We start from the raw sequence: 22,375 nt of genomic DNA on the forward strand, positions 1-22,375 counted from the left end.
TGGTGTTCAATAAAACAAACCATGGTTGCTACTTCTTCAAATCATGCAGAGATAATAGCCATCCATGAAGCAAGTCGAGAATGTGTGTGGTTAAGATCACTAACCCAACACATCCAGGAAACATGTGGTCTTTCTTTAAAATGAGGTGTTCCAACAACATTATATGAAGACAATTCTGCATGTATAACTCAACTAAGAGAAGGATACATCAAAGGAGATAGAACAAAACATATTTCACCAAAATTCTTCTTTACTCACGATTTTCAAAAGAAGGGTGAAATGTATGTGCAATAAGTTCGTTCAAGTGATAATTTAGCAGATATGTTTACTAAGGCATTGCCAACTTCAACCTTTGAGAAACTGAGATACAAGATTGGAATGCGTCATCTACGAGATATTAAGTGATATTTTCATCAGGGAGAGTACATATACGTTGCACTCTTTTTCCCTTAATCAGGTTTTGTCCCACTGGGTTTTCCTGATAAGGTTTTTAATATGAGGTAGTAAATAATGTGTATTACAAACAGTTTTATGTACCTCTCTTTAATTTATACATGAATATTCAAGGGAGACTGTTATAAATATATATGTATATGCATGTCCATGGCCCATGGCCCATTACTATAGAATGATCACTTCTCCAAGGAACTGTTTTCCTATAAAAAGGGGCAATACCCCTACAATGTACACTAAAAATAGGGAAAAATATTACTTTATGTTATCTTATTACTCTTAGGGGTCGTTTGGTAGAGTGTATTAGGAAAAATAATGCATGTATTAGGTGTGTGTATTAGTAATACCTTGTTTGGTACACCTTTTTATGTCATGTATAACTAATGCTTGCATTAGTTATACATTATATTGTGTATTAAGTTATGTATTACTAATACCAAGAAATTCTAGGTATTAGTAATACATAGCACTTTAACACTTGCATTATATTGTATAATTACAAAACTACCCTCAAAGCCTTTAAAAAAAACATTTTCCATTGTACTTGTTTTAGAAACTTTTCATCTACTCTGTACTTTGTCAATGGAAAGTCAAGGCTGAGTTTCTTCTTCCTTCTGCTCAATCAAACATTATTTGCTCATCTCCAAAAGGTTAGTACTCTTATCTTTCATTATTATTTGATTTTTCTACCTCTATTTCACAATTTGGGTATAATTCTTTCTCTATCAAAATCAACTATTTAGAGTTTGCCAACCATTTTAGAATGCAATCAAAGTGTTTTGTTAATTTTAAGTTAGCAAATAGTTGTGAAAAAGTCAGTCGTTCAAAGTTAATAGATCTGATGATGATATTTAGGTTTAGCTTGTTTTTTAATATGCTTTGAGTTCATCTATTTCACTCTTTATATGGTCGAAAATTATAAATTTATGCACATAGCTACTTATTTAAAAGCTTTATATGTGTTCATTCTTATTTTTATGGCAAATATAGGTGTTATTATGGATCTTCAACCATTATCAGGTATTGAATATATTATTCTCGTGGAGATATTGTTTCAACAAGTTCTTGTTCTCCTTATTTGTCTTTTCATGGCTAGTTATGGTCACTCTAAGAAGACGATGTCAAAACAGACGTGAAGTTAGGTATCGTATGAGTGTTCGAGTTCCGAAAATCATTTCTCACTTACACTATATCATAAATGATAATGGTAGTGTATGTATCGATAAGTTAAGAATGGATAGAAATGCCTTTCACACTTTAGTTCTCTTAACTAAAGATATTGGAGGTCTGACTGATAGTAAAAGTATGTCAAGCAGCGAAAAATTAACAATGTTTTTAAATATCTTGGCTCATCATGAGAAAAATAGATCCATCAAGGTTGATTATATTAGATCGGGATGGAGCGTAAGTCAATCTTTCAATGAATGCTTGAATGCTATTCTCAAACTAGCTCCATTGCTACTTGTTAATCCTAAACCGGTACTTGAGGATGGAATTGAAGATCGATGGAAATGGTTTGAGGTAGGTGAAATTGTCGTTTAGCATCTTTTAACTAATATACAAAATATGCAGTTTTAACAGTTTATGAAAAATATTATATATTTTGAGATAACACTATAATTTATCTTAAAGGGTTGTTTAGGTGCACTAGATGGTACTTACATTCCCATTAGAGTTCCAATCCAACACAAACCAAGATATAGAACAAGAAAATGAGAGATAACAACTAATGTTTTGGGAGTTTGTGATAGAAATCTCAATTTTACTTATGTGTTACCTGGATGGGAAGGTTCAGCTGCCGATAGTCATGTATTACGAGATGCTATAGTACGAATGAATGGTTTGAAAATTCATGAGGGTAGGCCTTTTATATGCTTTCAAGTTACATTATAGAAAGAATGGTACTAGTAACTAAATTATATGTTTATATTATAGGTAACTATTATTTGTGTGACGGAGGATATACGAATGGAAAATGATTTATTTCACCTTATCGAGGCTATATATATTGGTTAAAGGATTGGCGTGGCGATAATCCATCGCCTCGATGTTAAGAAGAGCTTTTCAACATGAGGCATACTAGAGCTCGTAATGTAATTGAAAGGGCATTTGGTTTGTTGAAAGGACGTTGGGGAATTCTTAGAAGTTCTTCATGGTACTCGGTTAAGATTCATAACAAGATCATTAGTGCTTGTTGCTTGATTCATAATTTCATTCATAGAGAGATGAAAGTGGATCCCTTAGACATTGATATAGAAGAGCAAATGGAGTATCAGCACGAGAATATTGATGTTATTGAATCGTCGGAGGAGTGGACCACTTGGAGGGATGAGTTGGCTCAATCAATGTGGAGTGCAAGATTTAACAATTGACATATTACTACATTTTGAACTATATTGCTACTTATTAGCTATAGAACCTTTTTGGACTTCATTTGCTCTTTATAACTGGCCTAGTATAAATAGTTTAACTGCCAGAAACTTTTGATTTTTTGTGACCTTAATTGCACACCCTTATGTACTCTTCACATCTCTTTTGTTGTACGCTTTAGTTTATAGTGAATCTTATGATATTTGGTTCTTTCTAATTTTTTTGATAATCTGTCGCACAAGTTCTTACAGGCGAAATGAATAGTCAAACATCATCAAATAAGAAATCAAAAAAATCAAGCAACACAACACCTTCAACACGAAGGACATGGATTTCAGAAGAAGAACAAACTCTTTTAGATGGGCTTAAAGAGTTGTGTGCTAATGGTTGGAGAGGTGATAATGGAACCTTTAGACCAGGGCACTTGATGGAGTTAGAGCGTTATATACACAAATATCATCCTAGAAGTGGATTGAAAGGTGAACCACACATCAAAAATAAAATGAGATATTGGAAAAGATGCTATGGAAGTATAGCTTTGTTGAAGACTCGAAGTGATTTGGGATTTCAATATAATGATGGAACTATAATAGTTGACGATCCAAAACATTGGATTGACTTTATAAAGGTAATTAATATGTTTTTGTTATTTCATATGGTACTTTCCTTGTTAGTTACTTTAATTATTCATAGTTGATGTGCCTTTAAACTAGTGATCAAGTAAATTGTTATCATCACATATACAGTAGCATCTAGCCTCTTTTTAGATCCTTTTACAATTAATTAATGTCATATTGTTCTATTTTATTTTTTAATTTTCTAGATTTATCCACCAGCCAAGAAAATGAATACTAAGAAATGGCCACTGTTTAGGGATTGGGAAGAAATCTTTGGTAAGGATAGAGCAACAGGAGAGTTCGCTGAAGGGCCGCTAGATGCTACTGAAGAAATTCAAAAGAGTCAAGCTCCACAACATTCTAATGACATGAGTTTGGGATTTCTTATTGATGTTGATCTTGATGATGATGAAGAAGAAGAAGAAAATGCTTACCATAGCTCTAAAATTGGTACTGAAGAAGCTGAAAATGCCACTGGACAAGATAAATTTGCTACAACTGAAAATTTCACCAAACCTAGTTCATTTACTGGAGCTGAAAATGTCACTGGACCTAGCGTATTTAATGAAGGAGAAAATGTTGTTGGTTCTGAAAATGAACATGCTGGATCCCGAAAAAATCATAAATAAGGTGAGTATTCTAAAAGATCATCTTCTAATGTTAACGAGAAAGAGAAAAGCAAGAAAAGGAAAAAAATAGTAGAGGATGATAGTGAGACATTTCTTAAGGGTATGATGAAAGTTATGAAAAACTTTACTGAAAGTCAAGACAAAAGAATTGGTTCCTTGATTGAAAAGATGGGGGATCGTGATCGATCTGATGTTCGTGGTCAAGTTTATTCTATCATTGAATCTCTTGCATTTGAGTTGTACACCACAGAGCAACGTATAAAAGTTGCAATGATTCACTGTAAAAATGATAAAAAGATGGAATTATTTTTACGTATGGGTGAACATGATCGTCAGACAATGATGTGGATGGCTGTCCATGATAAACTTTGAAGTACGGTGAACTTATGATATAAGTGGCTACACTAGTTTAGTAATTTTTGCTTGAAATCACTTCAAAGTGTGACAACAGTGGCATTTTTTGACACCTCCGATTATTAATGTGCGCATGAGCATGTTAAATCTTTTTGTGTAACTAAGTTTTATCAAAATATCTCAACTCTTGTGTCAATGCTAAGTGCAGATGTAATTATATAGTTGTCATTACAACTCTTCAAATTCTCGTGTAGCCATTTAATTTTGAGATTCTGAAATGCAATTATGTAGCTGTTATGACAGTTGTTTAATCTATCTTGTATTTCTCTGTCTGGTCTCTGTTTTTTATTGTTAATTTATATATGAGTTGATGAATGTGTGTGATAGAAGAAGTGAATTCTATATTGCATGTGGATGGAATAATCTAGAATTGATCAGTGATAAGAGAGTGATCCATTGGAAGGCTAAAACGTCACGATTGCATATTTATGTTTACATTGATCTCTGCTCAATTAAATGAACAAATAATCACTTCTACCACTTCAATTTGCATTTCCCTTGAAACAATGTTCTAGAATCAAAAGACCATATATCAATTGAAACAATTTGAAGTTGCAAGTTGATTCTTCAATAACTAAAACAGAACTCCAATAACAGAGGATTGTAATAAGCTGAATGCGGAAGAATAAGAAACTTAAATATTAGATTTTTGTTACACCAATTCAAACTTCCTACCCTCGTAAAAAAAAAGAATGTCCCCCTTAATTCCATACTTCCTAAATTGCAGATAAAGTAACTTACAATTCAAATAACAAATTTTAGACAATATTTTATAACAACATTGCAAATTCTTGAAACAATTCATAGTAGATAATTCTTCAAAGAACATTATAGACATGAAAAAAATTCAAGTGCAAGCTGATGGACAAGACTCTCTTTTCCTTCTTTTCCCTTTTGCTTATTACAGCAATAATTTTTTCAGATAGGAATTGATTAAAATACAAAAAGAAGAAAAGAGGAATGGAAAAGGAAATGCATGAAAGCCACCTGTTATAATGTGGTGGCAATCAAAAACAGATGGCACAATATTGAGAATTGAATAGTTAATGGAAATGACGACAGTATCCTTTCTAAATTGAAATTTGACAAAAAACACACATGTTGATACCAATAGGGACTGACTCTTCTAATATAGTAGAAAATCTTATTTCAATATTGTAACAACTATTTAATTTTATATTTGAAAAAAAATAAGAGAATAGGAGTAAATAATGTTTTAGCAAAGAAATCTTTTTTGATGTTTTAGCAAAGAACCTTGTTGCAAAGGAAGTGTACAAAAAAATGAAGTGTGAAGGGTATTTTTGTAAACATACATTTTTTTAATAGAAATTATGTAAGATTTGTTATTTCTAATACACAAACTAAACAGTGTATAAGAAATAATGCAGGCATAACTAATATAAACACTACTAATGCAAGCATTACTAATATACCTTATTTTGCATTATTCTTATACACTCTACCAAACGATCTCTTATTATTCTGTCACTTTCTCCCCTTCTTCTATCTTCGCTTTTCCCTCTTTATATTTAGTTTATTATTAATATTTCGCAACCGTATTCAAATATTGCCCACAAGTCAAAACCCAATTTTTCCAAATTTTAGAAGACAGAAATCCTGAACTAAAATCCCCACGCAGCTCATCTCTCAAGTCTCAACTTCTCTTAACTCTCGTCAGTCACTCTTAGGCCAGCCGGTGCCGCTGCTCAGTTCACTGGCCAGTGGCCACTGCCCACTGCTCACGCTAGCGAGTCGCGCCTCGAAGGTACTAGTTTGTTTTCTCTGTGAATATACTGTATTACTAGTTTGTTTTAACCATTTGGTTCGTAAATTTTTTTGACTAGATTAATTTGAATTTGAATTTAAATTCATCAGCAGTAGGCTGCGGGGATACAATGTTCTCCACCTAAAAGTTATTTGATATTTTGTAATGAAAATCTTAATTCCACTACTATTTCGCAACTATTCTTTTTCATGTTCCATATACTCAGATTCATAATCTTTATTTTGATGGTAAATTAATAATGGAATCTAATAAACTTGTGGAAAACAACACGAGTAGCACTCTAGGAGCTCACATTAGAGTTCTTTTTATTCATTAAATGCAACTATGTGATTATTTGTGTGATCTGTGAGCTGTAAATTGTAATGTACTGCGTCTTTCTGTAATTAAGTTTTTATAGGCAGCTCTGTTGACATTTGTGTTAAATGAGTATTCATGAAGTAGCGTTGAGTCATGAGTGTCTATCATCCTTAGAATCAGTTTCGTTTGAATATTTTAGTCAATGACATGGTAAGTTGCAAGTTGAATGCTTGTTGAAATTTGAAGGCAAAAGCCAAACTGTATGGCATAGATTGTTGGAGTTTGGAGAGTATATCGTTAAGTGTTGATTGTTGTAGAAGTTAATGTTGATTGTTGTACAGTTAGTGATTTCTGTTGTTCCTTGTACCTTGATTATTGTATTGTAGTTTTTGTTTTGTTACTATCTATTGTTTTTTGAGAACCTCTTAAGGCGGGGTAAGGTTTGGATACACTCTACTTTCTCTAGACTCCACTTGTGGGAGTGGGATTTCAATGGGTATGTTGTTGTTGTTGTTAAGATTTGGGTTGCATGGTCTAATGCTTCTACATCATGTTGTAGATCGGTAGTTGTTTAGGGTTCACACTTGAGTTGAAAAAGGGCAGTAGATCTTGTCTTTTTAAGGGTTTGAATAATTAAAGTTATTGTTGAGCTGATTCTGCAGTGTTCTGATATTACAACTGTTTTGTTGTTTTGAATAGTTGTTGAGTTTCAGCTTGGTATCTCCAATTTCTTTCTAATGGCTGTAAGTTTTTTTTTTTTTTTAAATAATGTTAAGATTGTGGATTCCATATCTAATGTTTTTTTAAGTTCTCAGATTGACAAACTCTTCAAAGATGAAGCCACTGAGGAAAAGGGTGAGCGAGCTAGGATGGTAAGTCTCATTTTGTTACCCAAATATCGAGCATCATGTGAGAAAGACTCACTGGTTGCATTGCCATGTTATATAGCTGCTTACGACTATTATTCTTCGATTTTCTGAAACCATTTGAGTGTTTCAAAATTTAGGCATCCTTTATTGGAGCAATGACAATTGCTGACTTGGTAAAGACAACCTTAGGACCTAAGGGAATGGTAAGAACTAAGTTTTTGATTATTTATTTTCTGGTATTAAGAAATGAGAAGAGTTAGGATTGTGGTTTTGATAGATACTTCATTTTGTTTCAAAATTTGTAGGATAAAATTCTGCAATCAACAGGCAGAGGGCACAGCGTTACAGTTACCAATGATGGTGCAACAATTTTGAAGTCCCTTCATATTGATAATCCAGCTGCCAAGGTCCTTGTTGGTATCCTTGATGTCTTTGTGTTCCTTGTATTTTTTCCCTGAAGTAAGTGAGCATTTTTCTTATGGGCGTTAGATAGTTCTGCTGTCTTTTGAAATAATAGTGTAACTAGTTGGTTGTTGACCTCTATGGCCACTATTGTTCAAGGTAAAGTTGGATCGTATCCAAAAACGAATCCGCTGAACATAGTGTTTAATAGGTTCATCTAGACAAATGGCTAACAGGTAATAGGGGTTCAGTGGAAGATTACACAACTTACTTTCTTTTATGTTTTTATCATTTAAAAGAAAGGCTAGATATATACTACTTAATTAAGGCCTTTTACAGATAGTTGAATGAGATTGTCACTGAAACTTCATCATAGGAAAGATCCCGGAGAACAAAATGATGTCATTTTATGCAATGTTATGCCTTGACCTTTTATAAGATATCTCCAAGGTACAGGATGATGAAGTTGGTGATGGGACAACTTCAGTAGTCGTTTTGGCTGGAGAACTTTTGAGGGAGGCAGAGAAGCTGGTAAACGCAAAAATTCATCCAATGACAATTATAGCAGGTTTGTTCTGATGATCTGATGTCTTAACATGTTTTCTACAGGCATACACTTGTGTATGTATATCATTGACACTTCCTTCAAGCTTCTTATATTCAGAATAGTAGAGTACAAACTGCTCATAGACTGCTTCATTGAGTTTTCTTGTGTACCATTACTGCAGTACTTGCTTGCTGTTTTGTCTTTAAGTGGGCATCTTTTCTTTTATCTATTGAAGCATCTAGTGTTCTTGCTTTCCGATGCTTGATGGTTGTTAATCTAGAAAAAGCTCGACTATTTATCCTTGGATGATATTGAATGCTATGATAGGCTTAAAGTTTGCACCAGACATAAGTACCTAGCTTCCTAGGTATCTGTACATTAGTAACATGTGTAGTGATTGAATGCTGAATTCTTGGGAAAATTTTGTTTTACATTGATTTCTTTCCGTCTGTCAGTCTCGGTAGGAAGAGATTGCCTTGTAAGGAGGTAGAAGGTACCTGGTAGAATAGTCGAGGTGCTATGTAAGCTGGCTTAGATACCTACTTTTAAAAACATAAACAACTATAAAGGAGATATTGCCAAGACGTGGCATAAATTCCTTCACACCCCAACATTTCCATCCAAAAAGCAGCTAAAATATTTTTCTTTTCTGCTTATCAAGCCAAAACGTATCTAGTTCCTATTTCTTAGTTATATGTTAAGTTGATAGTATCTGAGGTACCTAATCTGGTTCATGCTTAGTGCTACCTATCAATAGTTTATTTGTTTCTTTATATTAGGTTTCCAGATGGCATCTGAGTGTGCCCGCAATGTTCTGGAGCAGAAGGTCGTGGATAACAAGCAGGATGCAGGTATTGTTGCTTGAGTTGTCAGTTGTATGTAACATCATAGCAGAGAACCTACACATTTAATGGTACACCACTTTCTCTTTGAACAATGCCAAGATAATTTTTTTCTGGATGCTAGTAGTTGATAATCAATCAGTCCAAGAGTTATTTATTCATCTTGCTTTTTCTCATTATGATATGGTCATTTCCTTTATTTGTTGCAGAGAAGTTCAGATCAGACTTGATGAATATTGCAAGGACTACTTTGAGCTCAAAAATCTTGTCTCAGGACAAGGAGCATTTTGCAAAACTGGCTGTTGATGCGGTTATGAGGTTAAAGGTCAATATTTCATCTGCTTTAGCGACTTACAAAGAAAATGTTTTTTCTTTTTAATCGTGTGATCTTGGTCGATCTGCATTATTCAAAATTCTAATGTGAATGAAACTTAGTTTTCCTCTTCCTTATCTATAAATAAACAGAGTCTTTCTTTTTTCCTTGGTCAAACACTAAATATTTTTCTTCGAAGGGTTAGAGATTTGGTTTCGCCAAATTAGGACTTTTTCGCTTTCTTTCAGCGAATAAGTTCATCAACTTCTGCTTTATATTGTCAAATGTGAAAAATTAACATGAAAATGAGTCTATCACTTATCTATTGGTAGAAAGATGTGTGCTCTCTCATTATCTCTTCCCATCCCCTTCCGTTTGTTAGTTTTATTCATATATCGTGTTTTCAATCTTTTGCTAAATTGATTGTAATAACAGGGAAGTACCAATCTTGAAGCAATCTAGATAATTAAGAAACCTGGAGGGTCATTGAAGGATTCATTTTTAGATGAAGGGTGAGTAAATAAGCTCAAGTTTTCTTCTGGTTTGAACTATTTACTACTATATGCATAGGCTTCCCATGTCTAGGCTCTTCTGATTTATTTGTTCTTCATTCTCAAAAATGGTAATTTCTGATTTTAAGACATATGACTGTAGTGCTTTATTGATTCTTGCATCTTTGTTCTTTGTTTACATTGGTGAAAACAGGCCTGTTTATTCAATGTGATTCCACTGCAATTGTTACTGTATCCTTCAGTTGATGAATCTGATGTCCATATAGTTGGTTTTCTTGGGCCTTAACTAATTGTAGAAGAGTCTGCCTTGAGCCATCATGAGCCTACATTTCTTGGCCTTAACTAATTCCAGTACTTGGCTAGATTGGTGCTTGTTTCTTCCGTTACTCTCTAGATTAGAGTAACTGAAACACTCAATCCACATTAAATGATCCCAAACCATATAATCCAGACTTGATATGGAATTACTTTCTGGCGTTATGTACAAGTTGTAAGTTTTTCCTGTTACCCCAGCCCCCCCTCAATGAAATATAAGTTACGGCAGTTCCTTTTTCTTGATGAATGACAAATCTATGTGTCTAGGAAAAGCTTTTTATTTTATACTCTTTTGAAGTGGTAGTAAAGTTTCTTTTTGTAGGTTTATTTTGGACAAAAAGATTGGGGTTGGCCAACCAAAACGCATAGAAAGTGCTAAGATTTTGGTGGCAAATACTGCTATGGATACAGATAAAGTGAAGATATATGGTGCACGTGTCGAGTTGACTCAATGGCCAAGGTTGCTGATCTAGAAGCAGCTGAAAAGGAAAAAATGAGAGAGAAGGTGCAAAAGATTATTAGTCATGGAATAAATTGCTTTGTTAACCGACAGCTGATCTACAATTTCCCAGAGGAACTATTTGCTGATGCTGGAATACTTGCAATAGAGCATGCTGACTTTGATGGTATTGAGCGGTTGGGCTTAGTTACTGGGGAAGAAATTGCATCGACCTTTGATAACCCAGAGTCCGTCAAACTTGGCCACTGCAAACTTATCGAGGAGATCATGATTGGTGAAGATAAGCTGGTCCACTTCTCTGGGGTTGCAATGGGACAGGAATGTACAATTGTTCTGAGAGGTGCAAGGTGAGTTGGTGTTATGGTGTCTGCCTTTTATTTTCATATGTTTCAGTTGCTTGTGCAAGCTTGTTATGCATAACTGTGATGTCCCTTGTGTGAGTATTAAACCAAGACATTGTAGACGCATAATTTTTACCTCTCCCTCCTCTTAAAGGTAGTTTGAGCATTTAAATTTGTTCTTGAAGTCTAGGGATAATTATTTTTTATGTAAAAGAAAAAGAAGCATTGTTCGACTGTTGGTTTTTACTTTTACTAGAGGACCTCCTCGACTCCTTAGTGCTTGTGTTCTCTGAAAATGGATCTGATGGTAATTGGCCCACCTTGCATTCTTCTGGACTTTTTGTGTTTTCCTTACTGGGTTTTAAATATGATGATATGTTCTACTTGTGATGTGTTTCCTTGTTAACATCTCCGTTTGTTCTTTTTTTCAGCCCTCATGTACTGGATGAAGCTGAAAGATCTCTGCATGATGCATTGTGTGTACTATCTCAGACAGTAAATGACAGCAGGGTTCTACTTGGAGGTGGATGGCTCGAGATGGTGATGGCTAAGGCGGTTGATGAACTAGCTAAGAAGACTCCAGGTAAAAGGTCTCATGCAATTGAGGCTTTCATCCATGCACTTTTGGCAATTCCAACCACCATTGCCAACAATACTGGGTTAGACAGTGCTGAGCTGATTGCTCAGCTTCGTGCTGAACACCACAAGGACGAAAGCAATGGAGGAATTGATGTCATCTCTGGATCTGTGAGTAACTGATTTAAGATTTTTTAAATGAACTTTGTTGTCATGCTATGAGTTCAGAACAGTTTCGAGTATGGAGCTGTTCTGAGCTTGTTGTCTCTGCTTTCTTTTTGCTCGACTTTACCTTAAGGATTAAAATAAGTTCAAGATGGAAACGATAAAAAGCTAAAACTGATGCGATATCCTAAAGTTAGCTCTAGTTGGTAAATCTCTAGTCAGATCTGTTTTCCTTCTTGAGAGATTTCACCATAACCACCAGTTGACTTTAAATAGCTGGTGCTTAATTTGTTTGCAACTTGATCGATGTTTGATAAAGTTAATGTTTGCCGCTCTCTCTCTTGTGGATGAATCATTGTTTTCCTACCTCTTGCCATAAGTGTCCTTTGTTTTACTAGTTTGACAATAGTTCTAGTACTGAACACTTTTAACGGTAAAGCAGCAGCTATTGTTGGCCTTACTCTAACCTCATTTTTTCATGCCCAAAGGTTGTTTGCAAACTATAGAATAAGAAGCAATAGGTGAGTTAATTGACATTAACCGAAATGGAAGAGATGGATCTTAAAGTCTTTTTCCTTGTGTGGCTTGAATGAAAAGGGTGAAGCGACGATAAATTGTCCTTTTCTCTTCTGACTCAGGAGGGGGCTTTCTTTGTTTTTGTTCTTCATCTTGTTTCCATTCCCCATAGCACTTGCATTTGATGATCAAATTCTTGCTTGCTTATTAAGAGTCTAAATTCACTTATTCAACTGGGCAGGTTGGAGATATGTCAGAGCTAGGAATATGTGAGTCATTCAAAGTGAAACAGGCAGTATTGCTCTCTGCCACTGAGGTCACTGAGATGATCCTAAGGGTTGACGAGATCATCACTTGCGCCCCCGGAGGAGGGAGGGAATGTAAAAAAACACATATTATTATGGTTTGAGAATTTGAGATGGTAGGTAGGTGTTGACAGTCGTAAACGAACCAAAATGATAGATTGCTATTGGAACCATGCACTACGTTGAGTAGTTTATTTTGTTTTTGTTTTTGTTTTTGTTTTTGTTTTTGTTTTTGTTTTTTTGAGGAAATGCTTTGGTTTGTTTCATCATGTAAGTTTTAAGTAAATGCATGGTTCTATTACTCTAGACATGTACTTGTTTTCTATCAACACTAGTGATTTTGTCATTTCAAGCATGAAAGAGTTGGTAATGTGTATAGATACTTAAGGCCTGTTTGGCCATAGATTTCCCAAGTAATATTTGGAGGGGAATTTGGCAAATAGTGTTTGTTCATATAATTTGTCATTATTTGGCAAATATCCCAAATTCCCAAATACTAGTTTTTTCTAGTATTTGGGCCAAATCTCATTATTTGGGATATTTTAAAAATTAAAATTTTATACCAAACTTTTATCTTTTACAAAAACATCCTCTATAGTAGTTGTTTGCGTTGTATTACATAATTTTTTACGTGAACACCAAAATAGTGATGAAATATTCAGTGAATATGAAAGTGATGATATGATTGTTGATGAAAATGATGAACAATTGACCCATGGTAACAAAGTTATGTGCTTTGTCTACTTTACGATGTATGGAATGATGCTTGTTGGTTGTTGCACTCACTCCAAACTACCACATTGCTCTAGTGTTATGGACACTACTTGTTATTTGTTGCAACGAAGATCCAATTGACTTGTAATACAAATTTATGGTTAGTTTTGATAGTTTTAAAAATTTATGGGTATAAATCACATTTTTTCTAAAAAAGTCAAATATGTTTCCCAAATATTATGGCTAAACACATGGTGAAATTTCACCCAAATAATATTTGCCAAAAAAATTTGGAAATCTATGGTCAAACGCTAGCTTAAAAAAAGTTAGCCCAATTCAAGGAAAATCTTTGTCAATCATTTTCTTGAATATGATAAAATTAAGCACGATGGAGACTTGTTATAGAAGATATCTTCATTTTTCAATATTTAGATGACTTATATTTAATAAGGGTGATTGTGGTAAAATTATCCCTATCATATATTGTTTTTTTATTTTTGTGTCATGTCAATAGTGAACAACTATTATTTGACAGAAGGAATATTATTTTATGTAGATATTTCCTTCGTCCATTTTTACTTGTCCACTATATTAAAAATAGTTGTCCAGTTTAAAAAAACCAGGAGATAATTTACCCTTTTTGTGTCTATTTTACCCTTCCTATTAAATATTACTTCCTCCGTCTCATATTAGTTGGTCACTTTTCATTTGCATAGTACTTACAAAAATCATAAATAAAAAGGTAATTTTACTAATTCAACTAATATAAAACAAGGAAACGTTCAATATTTAATACTCACATTTCTCAAAGCATTAAATTTAAGGAGTACTATAGTTTTGTCATTATTTAAGGAACCAAAGTGTCATTATCCAAATCCAAATTTTCAAAAACTACTCCCTTTTCCCGCTGAAATCCTCCCTTATAAATATAAGAACTCTTCATTTCCCACCATTTTTTCTCCATTTTTCAAAAAACAAAAGCAATGGCACCGAAAAAACCCTCTTCTTCTCCGATTCCCATCGGTAAGAATCATCCAAAAAATTTCCGGTAACAGTTCACTGATCTTCTCATAATAATCTCTAATTTTTTTTTCATTTTTTTGTTGTAATTTTAAGGAAATTGCGAGGTTGTTGTGGAAGCTGGGAAGTTCACCTCAGAGTTAAACGAAAATAGTCTCAATATTTCTTTGTCAAAGAATGTCGAAGTCAAAATTTCTGGTAACTTTTTGTTGTTGTTTACCTCTGGTAATAAATCTGTGGTTTATACAACTTTTCTGATGTATACTGAAAATTTGATGCTGTTTGAATCGTGTTAGTACTCTTTTCATTTCAATTTAAGTGTTTTAATTTGATTGGGCATGGAATTTAATAAAAAAAAAGATAAACTTTTGAATTGTGTGGTCTTAATATAAAGACGCGTGTAGTTTTTAAAATCTTGTGGTTATAAACTTGTCAGGTAGAATGTTGGAATTAGAGAACTTACTAATTATAGAAAAATACACTCATTTTGGGACAGACTGAAAAAGTGTATTTTTTAGTATTTGTTTTGGGATTGAAGGAGAATTATTGGTAATATTATAAAGTTGTTTACTTTTTGTTAATGTGTTTGTAGTTGTGGATGGTGGGAATCATTCAAAGGAATGCAAAAACCCTATTGAGTATGAGGAAAATGGTATGGAGTATTGATTCTTTGTTGGGATGAATTTCTCCTTTTCTTCTTTTTATTGAATTTGTTGTCTATAACTTTTCTTGATTGGTGAAATGATTGATTTTGTTTTGGGGTTGTGGCGATTAGGAAATTATTGTTTTGTGCTCATTAATCCCAAAGATGATGATGGAAAAACCAAGTCTTTACTTCAGGTAATTCCTTCTTTTCATGTGTGTGTATGCCTATGTTTGTTTATAGGTATTTTGAGTGCAGTGTGTATATTCAATTCAATCAACCTTGCCTTAGTACCAAGCTACTTCATGTCAATCATATGAATTCTATGTATACATTATGCTTGATTCCTTAATCATATTTAGACTTTTGTAGCATGTGCGTATAGTTCCTTTAGCTTAGTTCTTGGACACAACCTTACTCATGAGTCTTGCTCTTGCACTTGAAACTTGTTGAGGAAATGAAATGGTAATTTGATAAGAATTTGGTTGGGCATTTTGCTTACAGCATTATGCAAATCTGGGGGTACCATTCTCCAAAGAAAATGATTGTTTGGTTAATACTAGCTCTGTATTTTCGAAGATACCTACCTGTTTGTCTCTGCCAGTACTCAACAAAGTTCTGCCAGAAAATGGTGGCTGACATTCTAAGTATGAATTGGTCCATAATTTAATATGTTTGTGTAGAGTATCAACCTATAGATGCATTGATATCAACTAGGTAAAAACTTGAACATAGGGTGGTAGGGGAAATCCGCTATGTCTGTGCATTTGTGATTAATTGCCCTTTCTATGTTCATTGGTTGACAAAATCAGAAAATAACAAATTATGTTAGTTGTGTTGCTTATGCATTGTATTTCAAATGAAGGCTGTGTTTTCTTGCTCTGTTGCTTGTTTGTGCTTATCTTTTACCCAGTTTGATAGTTGTAGACTAATTGGCAGTTCTGCTTGCACTGAGTTGGTTCCTTGTATATTCCTCACTTGTTTTTGTCTATGCTGTGGCAGGAAGTATTGAGCATTTATTCTAAAGAGCTTCCGGCCATGAACTATGCTGCAAACACAGGAAAAGAATCACAATTCCTTGAAAAATGTGTATCAAATGGGTATAAGCATGTAGTTGATTTTTTCTTGTGTACTGATATGTTTTGTCTGTGCTCATTTAGTACAATCCTGCATTGTTGCTATCATTTTCTGCAAAAGAAATATTATAGTCTGTTGGATTTCACAATATTTCAGATGGATGAGAATCTGTATTCATTTTGAATGTTGATTGCTTTTGCAGGAAGTACTGCACGCTAGTTCTGAAAACCAAGGATGACATAGACCCTGGGGAGGTATACTCTCAAGCATTACTGCACTTGTGCTTATTATGTGCTAGGTGGGATAAGTGGAATGAAAAATATTCCATCCTCAAGGTCATCAAACTTGATGGCATGCATATAGATGATTTGTATGTATTAACATTACTATTTAACTGAACAAGTCTGTGTTCTTGCGAAGATTTTCTGGTTTTATACTATAGTCTACAATCTACACCTTATATCAATAGTCATGATTGACTGCACGTTGCTTTAACTGAAATTCTGCTCTAATCCCTTTTTTTGCTTTTCATTATGTCAAAGGTTATTGCAGCAATCACTTATCAAATAATCCCAGCTGATATGCAATTTGCTGAGGTTCCTCTTGCGGCTGTTAAATCAGTTTACCAACTCAAGGTCCTCTAGTTGTTCTCTAGCTTTAATATGAATCTTATGTTGATTTGTGATTGTCGTTTTGATTCATAGTCTGGCTTTAGAATACACTCATCATTTCTCTCATGCTTGCGAGAGAAATGATGCAAAATTGAAAATATTTCTGTCAGAACTGTGTAACTTTGTGACAAACATTGATGTAGTGTTCTGTTTAAACTTGTTAAAAAACTTCATCTTCTTTACTCTTTATTTACTTTTCTTTATTCTTTTTAGGAGAGATGCCTATTATAGACTCAAATTAACCAAATAAGAGTGCCCATTCTTTACCAGTTTAAGCTTCTAGCTTTGGTACACATCATTCAACAATCCCTTCATAACTATTCTGAATTTCTAAACAAGGTGCACCTTTTTTTAAGTTTGAAAAACTTAACTTTCCAATTCATGTGCATGCAATTAATTTTGACAAATTTCCATACTAGATAATGCTCAATGATATAGGAACTTGGGACAATATTAACACCCTGAGCTTGCAGGGGATTGGTTATTTAATCTATTTGGAGTTGAGGAAAAGATTGCAACATGTGGGTGTTCGAACAGTACTTTGCTGGGGAGATAAGGAGTCTGAAGGATTTTGGCTTAAGCAGGTAAACCTTCAATGATGTTTGTAAGAGAAATATAACCAATCAAGGCTGGTTTTAAAATATTACGCATTAGTAACATCTGTCTCTCCAAAAGGAAATACATAACAAGTATTTTCTTAATATAAAAGACTACCAAAAAGCATGCTTTGTAACATAAGTTTCATAATTTTTATGACCCTTTATCTAGTCAAGAAATCCAAATATCAAAATGCATCATGGGATTATCTTCTGATATATCCCTCTGCATTTCTCTGAATAATTAGATGCAGATAATACAAACCAAACAGGTGCATAAATGCTGGCTATTCTGCGATCTGATCAATGACCATTGATTTATATGCACATGCTTTCACTGTTGCTCCTACACTCTATGATAATATGAAATATCTGTAGGGATTTTCAGTTATTGGTCAAGTTGACACGAAAGGCAGAGCTCGCAAGCTTCCTATCAAGGCTGATATTCGGAAAGCATTGTGCTTTCCTGGTGGTTCAAATCTCATGATTTCTCATTTCAATAAGGATAACTTACAGAGTTCTGCAGTGTATCTAAATCTGAAATTCCCCTTAAAGCCTTTAAGAGAGGATTGCCAATCTCCAATTCTCCAAGAACAAAGGGATACTCCGTCTGAGGGAAATAACCATTCCCTAGGAAGAAGTCAGGCAACTAAAACCATGGGTTCTAACTACTATGGTAAGTGAAGCTACTGCTTTTAATTTTCATCTTGTATCAACTGCATGGTAAGTTTTTTGTATCCTTGCAACAATTACTTATTTGCACACATCAAAATAAGTTGCTAGCTACATGGTGCATTCAGTAATCTTATAACCCTTAAATGCCTGGGTGCATCAACATTATTTTTAGTAATTTTTTGAATTTAGAGAAAAAAGTAAGTTTAGAAGCATATTACGACTTATCTTTCCATGTGTAGCGCTAATCTCATTTTCTGTATTTCTTTCAAGATTTTCAACCTGGAGATGGTGCTATCGGGAGCAGCAAACATGGACATATAGGATTTAATGAAATGGAAAGCCAAACTCTTCTGAATAAATGTTCCTGTTCAGCGTCAGGATCAAAAAAGAGGACTTGGGAAACCTCACATACTTCTGTTAAATCCAAAAAAATAAAGGGAGGCCATCAAACTGACTGTGACTTGCATTCTAAGGACATTAGCTTAGAAAGTGTTTCGGGGAACAGTTTTTCTGCTATCTCTAAGAGCAAATGTCAGGTAGGTATTACTCCCAAGGATCATTTGACAAGCCACTTTCTGGAAAAGAATGCTGTAGAAGCTACAGCAGTTAATTTGACATATGAAGGGCATAGTAGTCAAGGTATTTCCTCAAGAGGGACAAACTTCAGAATTATGCTGATGAACATTGCTGATGATAGTAAAAAGGCAAATTTGACCAAGGTATACTCTAATTGCCTACTCTCTTCCCAGATACTGTTTTAATGATTATTTGATGTTTAACCCATTTCCTAATATAATTTTGTAAACTATGCTTATTGTTCCTTTTAAATGCACATTTTATGCTGAATATGCAGATAATTGGAGACCTTGGTGGAGATGTTACTGCTGATGGAAGTTTAAGCACACACGTAGTCACTGGCAAAGTGAGGAAAACTTTGAATTTCTGCTCTGCTCTCTGCTCAGGGTCAGTTTCTTTTATCTTGACTATTCCTTACATGGAGATTTGTTGTTTTCCTATTTTCTTATGTCCACTGTTTCTGCTAGGCCACTTTGTTGTTCTTTATCAGTAGTAATATTGAGAGGGGAAGAAAAACCAAAACTGACCATTTGAAGACATAAAACCAGGAGAGGTAAAAAAACATAAAGTTATGTTAATTAGGCTATAGTACTAGTTCAGAATAGTCAGGAGTAAGTCCAGGTTTTAAGTCTCTCGCATTACTGGCCATGGGCATGTGAACTACAGTTGATGAGGAACGATCAAATCAAAGATCAGTATTGTGCTTCGTAGGTTTATTTCAGGTTAATTGATGAGTATTTTCTTTCTTAAGATTGCTTTCAGCTTTCCTTTATGAAAAGGATATTTTTCCAAGATGGACATCCTAAGAGCCTGTACAAAATTGTCACAGCATGTTCAATTAAGAGATTAAGGAACATTTTGTGCAAAATATCCTAAAACTATGAGAAAATATAGGTCTGCATTTATAGGACAAGTTTTTGATAAGTTGATTTTTGTTGTTGTGCTTTTAGTAAAAGGGGTATATATTCATAGCTGAAGCTACTGTGCATAGTGGTACCAAAGTGTTAAGATACTATTAAATGTCCTTTGAGTTTTTGAACTGAGGTCAACTATCTTTACAACAACAATAACGACAGCATATCTGGTGTAGTCCAACAAGTGGGGTCTGGGGAAGGTGGGGTGTACGCAAACCTTACCCTACCTTTGGCGGTAGTAAGGTCTACTGTCTTTATTTTCTTAAATGTATGGACAATACTTCATCCATTCACTTCTTTTTGTCCAGTTTTACTTTTTGAGTTTCCAGAACTTGCAACCTAAATTCTTGTAAGTATCTAGACTCCTAAATTTGATTTCATGTTTTCTTGTTTTTGATCTTGTGGAAATGTGATCAGAGCTTGGATACTGTCACCAAATTGGTTGAAAGAAAGTTTCCGAAATGGCAAATTTTTAGGTGGGTAAAAACTGTTACTTTTTACCTTAATTGGAATATTTTTGACATTTGTTGATCAGTTGCCATTGGGTTTTTCAGATGAAATGCCTTTTATTTTGAGGGATGAAGACTATGAACTTAAGTACAGAAGTGAGCTAAAAGGGGCAGTTCTTAGAGCAAAAGCATACCCCCAAGCTCTTCTCAAGGGTTATGACGTATGTCTTGCAGCTCATGTTCATCCTCCAGTTGGTACCTTATCAGCCATTGTAAAATCTGCAGGAGGCAATGTGAGTTAGTAATATTTATTAATCGAGCAAGCATTTTTTGGAATATTCAAAATGTTGTTTATGGATTCATATAGTTGACCTCAACTTGTTTAGGACTTAAACATAGTTGTAAGAAATGAGGTTTATGTTGTTCCAATCATGTCAAACTTCAGCTCTCTCTACTTGAAAGAAAACCACAACAAGAAAAAATTGAAACTAAAGGAAATGAAGTTAAGTTATTTAGAAGCGCTGGTCAACTTTCTTAGCAGAATTTGGTTTTAGGACATCCTTATGTTTTATAGCTCCATTGAGCATATGTTGGAGAAGGGGGAGCCTTGACACAATGGTCAAAAATTTCATGGTGTGACCAAGAGGTCATAAGTTCAAGCTGCAGAAACAGCCTTTTGCAGGAATGCAAGTAAGGCTGCGTACATAAGATCCAATGTGATCTGGCTCTTCCAGTAGTCCCGTGCATAGAGGGAGTTTAGTGCATAAGGCTTCCCTTTGCTGAGCATCTATTGTGTAGACACTTTTAGATACATACAATATTTATCCCAACAGACATGTTTAATTTCCCCTGCATTATTTTTACGTGCATTTCTTATCAAATTCTCAGGTTATATGTGGACTCAATCAAGTGAAAGATGAATCTAAAACAATATTCGTTGCTTGTGAAGAAGACGTGGATGAAGCATTGTCAGCAGTGAAGAAGGGAATATGGACTTTCAGCAGTGACTGGTTTATGAACTGCATCATGAAACAAGAGCTTGACTTAGGAGCTCCTCAATTTGCAGAGTGCCTCTAATGCATAGATAAAATTGTTCAAACTGGTCTGAAAATTATGGAAAAATGTGTATTTTCTGAGAAAGAAAATTGAAACAAATAAACTTATGATTAATGTATATATGCTGTTTGTTATTGACAGTTGGGGAGAAACACAGCATTTTTCTCAACATTTGATAGTGTTGAGAAAATGGTGTTATTCTCAACATCTGATAGTGTCATTTTTCTTTCCAATGTTATCATTGTTATTGACTAACCTTTCTCCAGAGGCGGATTCAACTAAACCCATCATTTTTATACATGTGGAAAATATCAAAATCTAAACACTTCTAAAGGTTGAGCCTATTAGGTTTAAATCCACGATCCACTTTTGCCTTCATGGATGTCTATAATTTATGTTGCAATACAATACACTTTATATGGGCAAATGTCAAAAGTCTTACATAACTTCAAAAATCTGGAATGTTGTGATAGCCATAGACTTTGGTCTTTCATCTGCTCTAAATTTCTCATGATCTTTCTGCACTTGAAAAACGTTTTGGCACGTACAAATCATGACTGTTCTGTTAGCTGTTTGAGATCAAAACATGACTAGACATTATCACAAAAGGCTGTGCTGCTTTTCAACAAATCCATTCCATTCTAAGTTCACAAATTCAATTCCATGAGTTTTCATCAAGTAAACTCATTTAACATTTCCATATTTCTACTATTGTAATAAGAACACAATCAAGATACAACATACAAATATGCAGCCAAACAAGGACTTGTTATTGTTTTATTCAAATACAACTCATTTAAGATACATGAGCTCAAGAAAAAAGCGGAATGAAATATTGATAGGGGTACATAGTCAATTTTTTTTATATGTCTGAATGCCTGTGAAGGCAGTCTGAACTACAGTCATACTAACCGTGAAAATAACAGCAAGGAACACAAGGAAACTCCAGGGACCACTAAAGTACCTTTGCTTAAATTCAGCATAGCCAACTCGTAGAGGGAGGAGATTTTTACTTTTGAAGTAAGTAGAAATCTGTCGTTTGACATAGTTAATAGCTTCATGATTGGACTCATTATGTGCTGTTATATCTCTCAAGAAGTTAACCACTTGATCATCGCCAATTTTGAAGTTGACCTTGAGTATGCCCCTGGCTCTCAGCTCCTTAACATCTTCCTCTCCATTAATTAACATACACATGAAACTCAAGTAAGATGAGATCCCAGAGGATTTATATAGCATGCTGGACGAATATCCA

At 34.3% G+C, this 22,375-nt stretch overlaps 1 protein-coding gene and 2 pseudogenes across 1 annotated transcript; all 3 read left to right on the top strand.

Annotated features, from left to right (window-relative positions):
- The first annotated feature begins 2,678 nt into the window (after positions 1 to 2,678).
- LOC125818599 (uncharacterized) lies at positions 2,679 to 4,441 on the top strand (annotated as a pseudogene).
- A 2,828-nt stretch (positions 4,442 to 7,269) lies between these two features.
- On the top strand, positions 7,270 to 12,808 carry LOC125819035 (T-complex protein 1 subunit beta-like; annotated as a pseudogene).
- A 1,571-nt stretch (positions 12,809 to 14,379) lies between these two features.
- Positions 14,380 to 21,149, top strand: LOC125818637 (uncharacterized). Its single transcript, XM_049498147.1, has 14 exons — positions 14,380 to 14,466; positions 14,560 to 14,661; positions 15,056 to 15,115; positions 15,239 to 15,303; positions 16,109 to 16,206; positions 16,386 to 16,437; positions 16,726 to 16,818; positions 17,328 to 17,438; positions 17,829 to 18,126; positions 18,396 to 18,844; positions 18,979 to 19,088; positions 20,033 to 20,091; positions 20,170 to 20,357; positions 20,953 to 21,149. The coding sequence occupies exons 1-14, from the start codon at positions 14,427 to 14,429 to the stop codon at positions 21,139 to 21,141; spliced, it is 1,914 nt and encodes a 637-aa protein (XP_049354104.1). The 5' UTR covers positions 14,380 to 14,426; the 3' UTR covers positions 21,142 to 21,149.
- The last annotated feature ends 1,226 nt before the right edge of the window (positions 21,150 to 22,375 follow it).

This window comes from Solanum verrucosum, unplaced genomic scaffold, assembly GCF_900185275.1.
Source record: "Solanum verrucosum unplaced genomic scaffold, falcon-dt-bn FXZP01000252.1, whole genome shotgun sequence".
Classification (NCBI taxonomy): domain Eukaryota; kingdom Viridiplantae; phylum Streptophyta; class Magnoliopsida; order Solanales; family Solanaceae; genus Solanum; species Solanum verrucosum.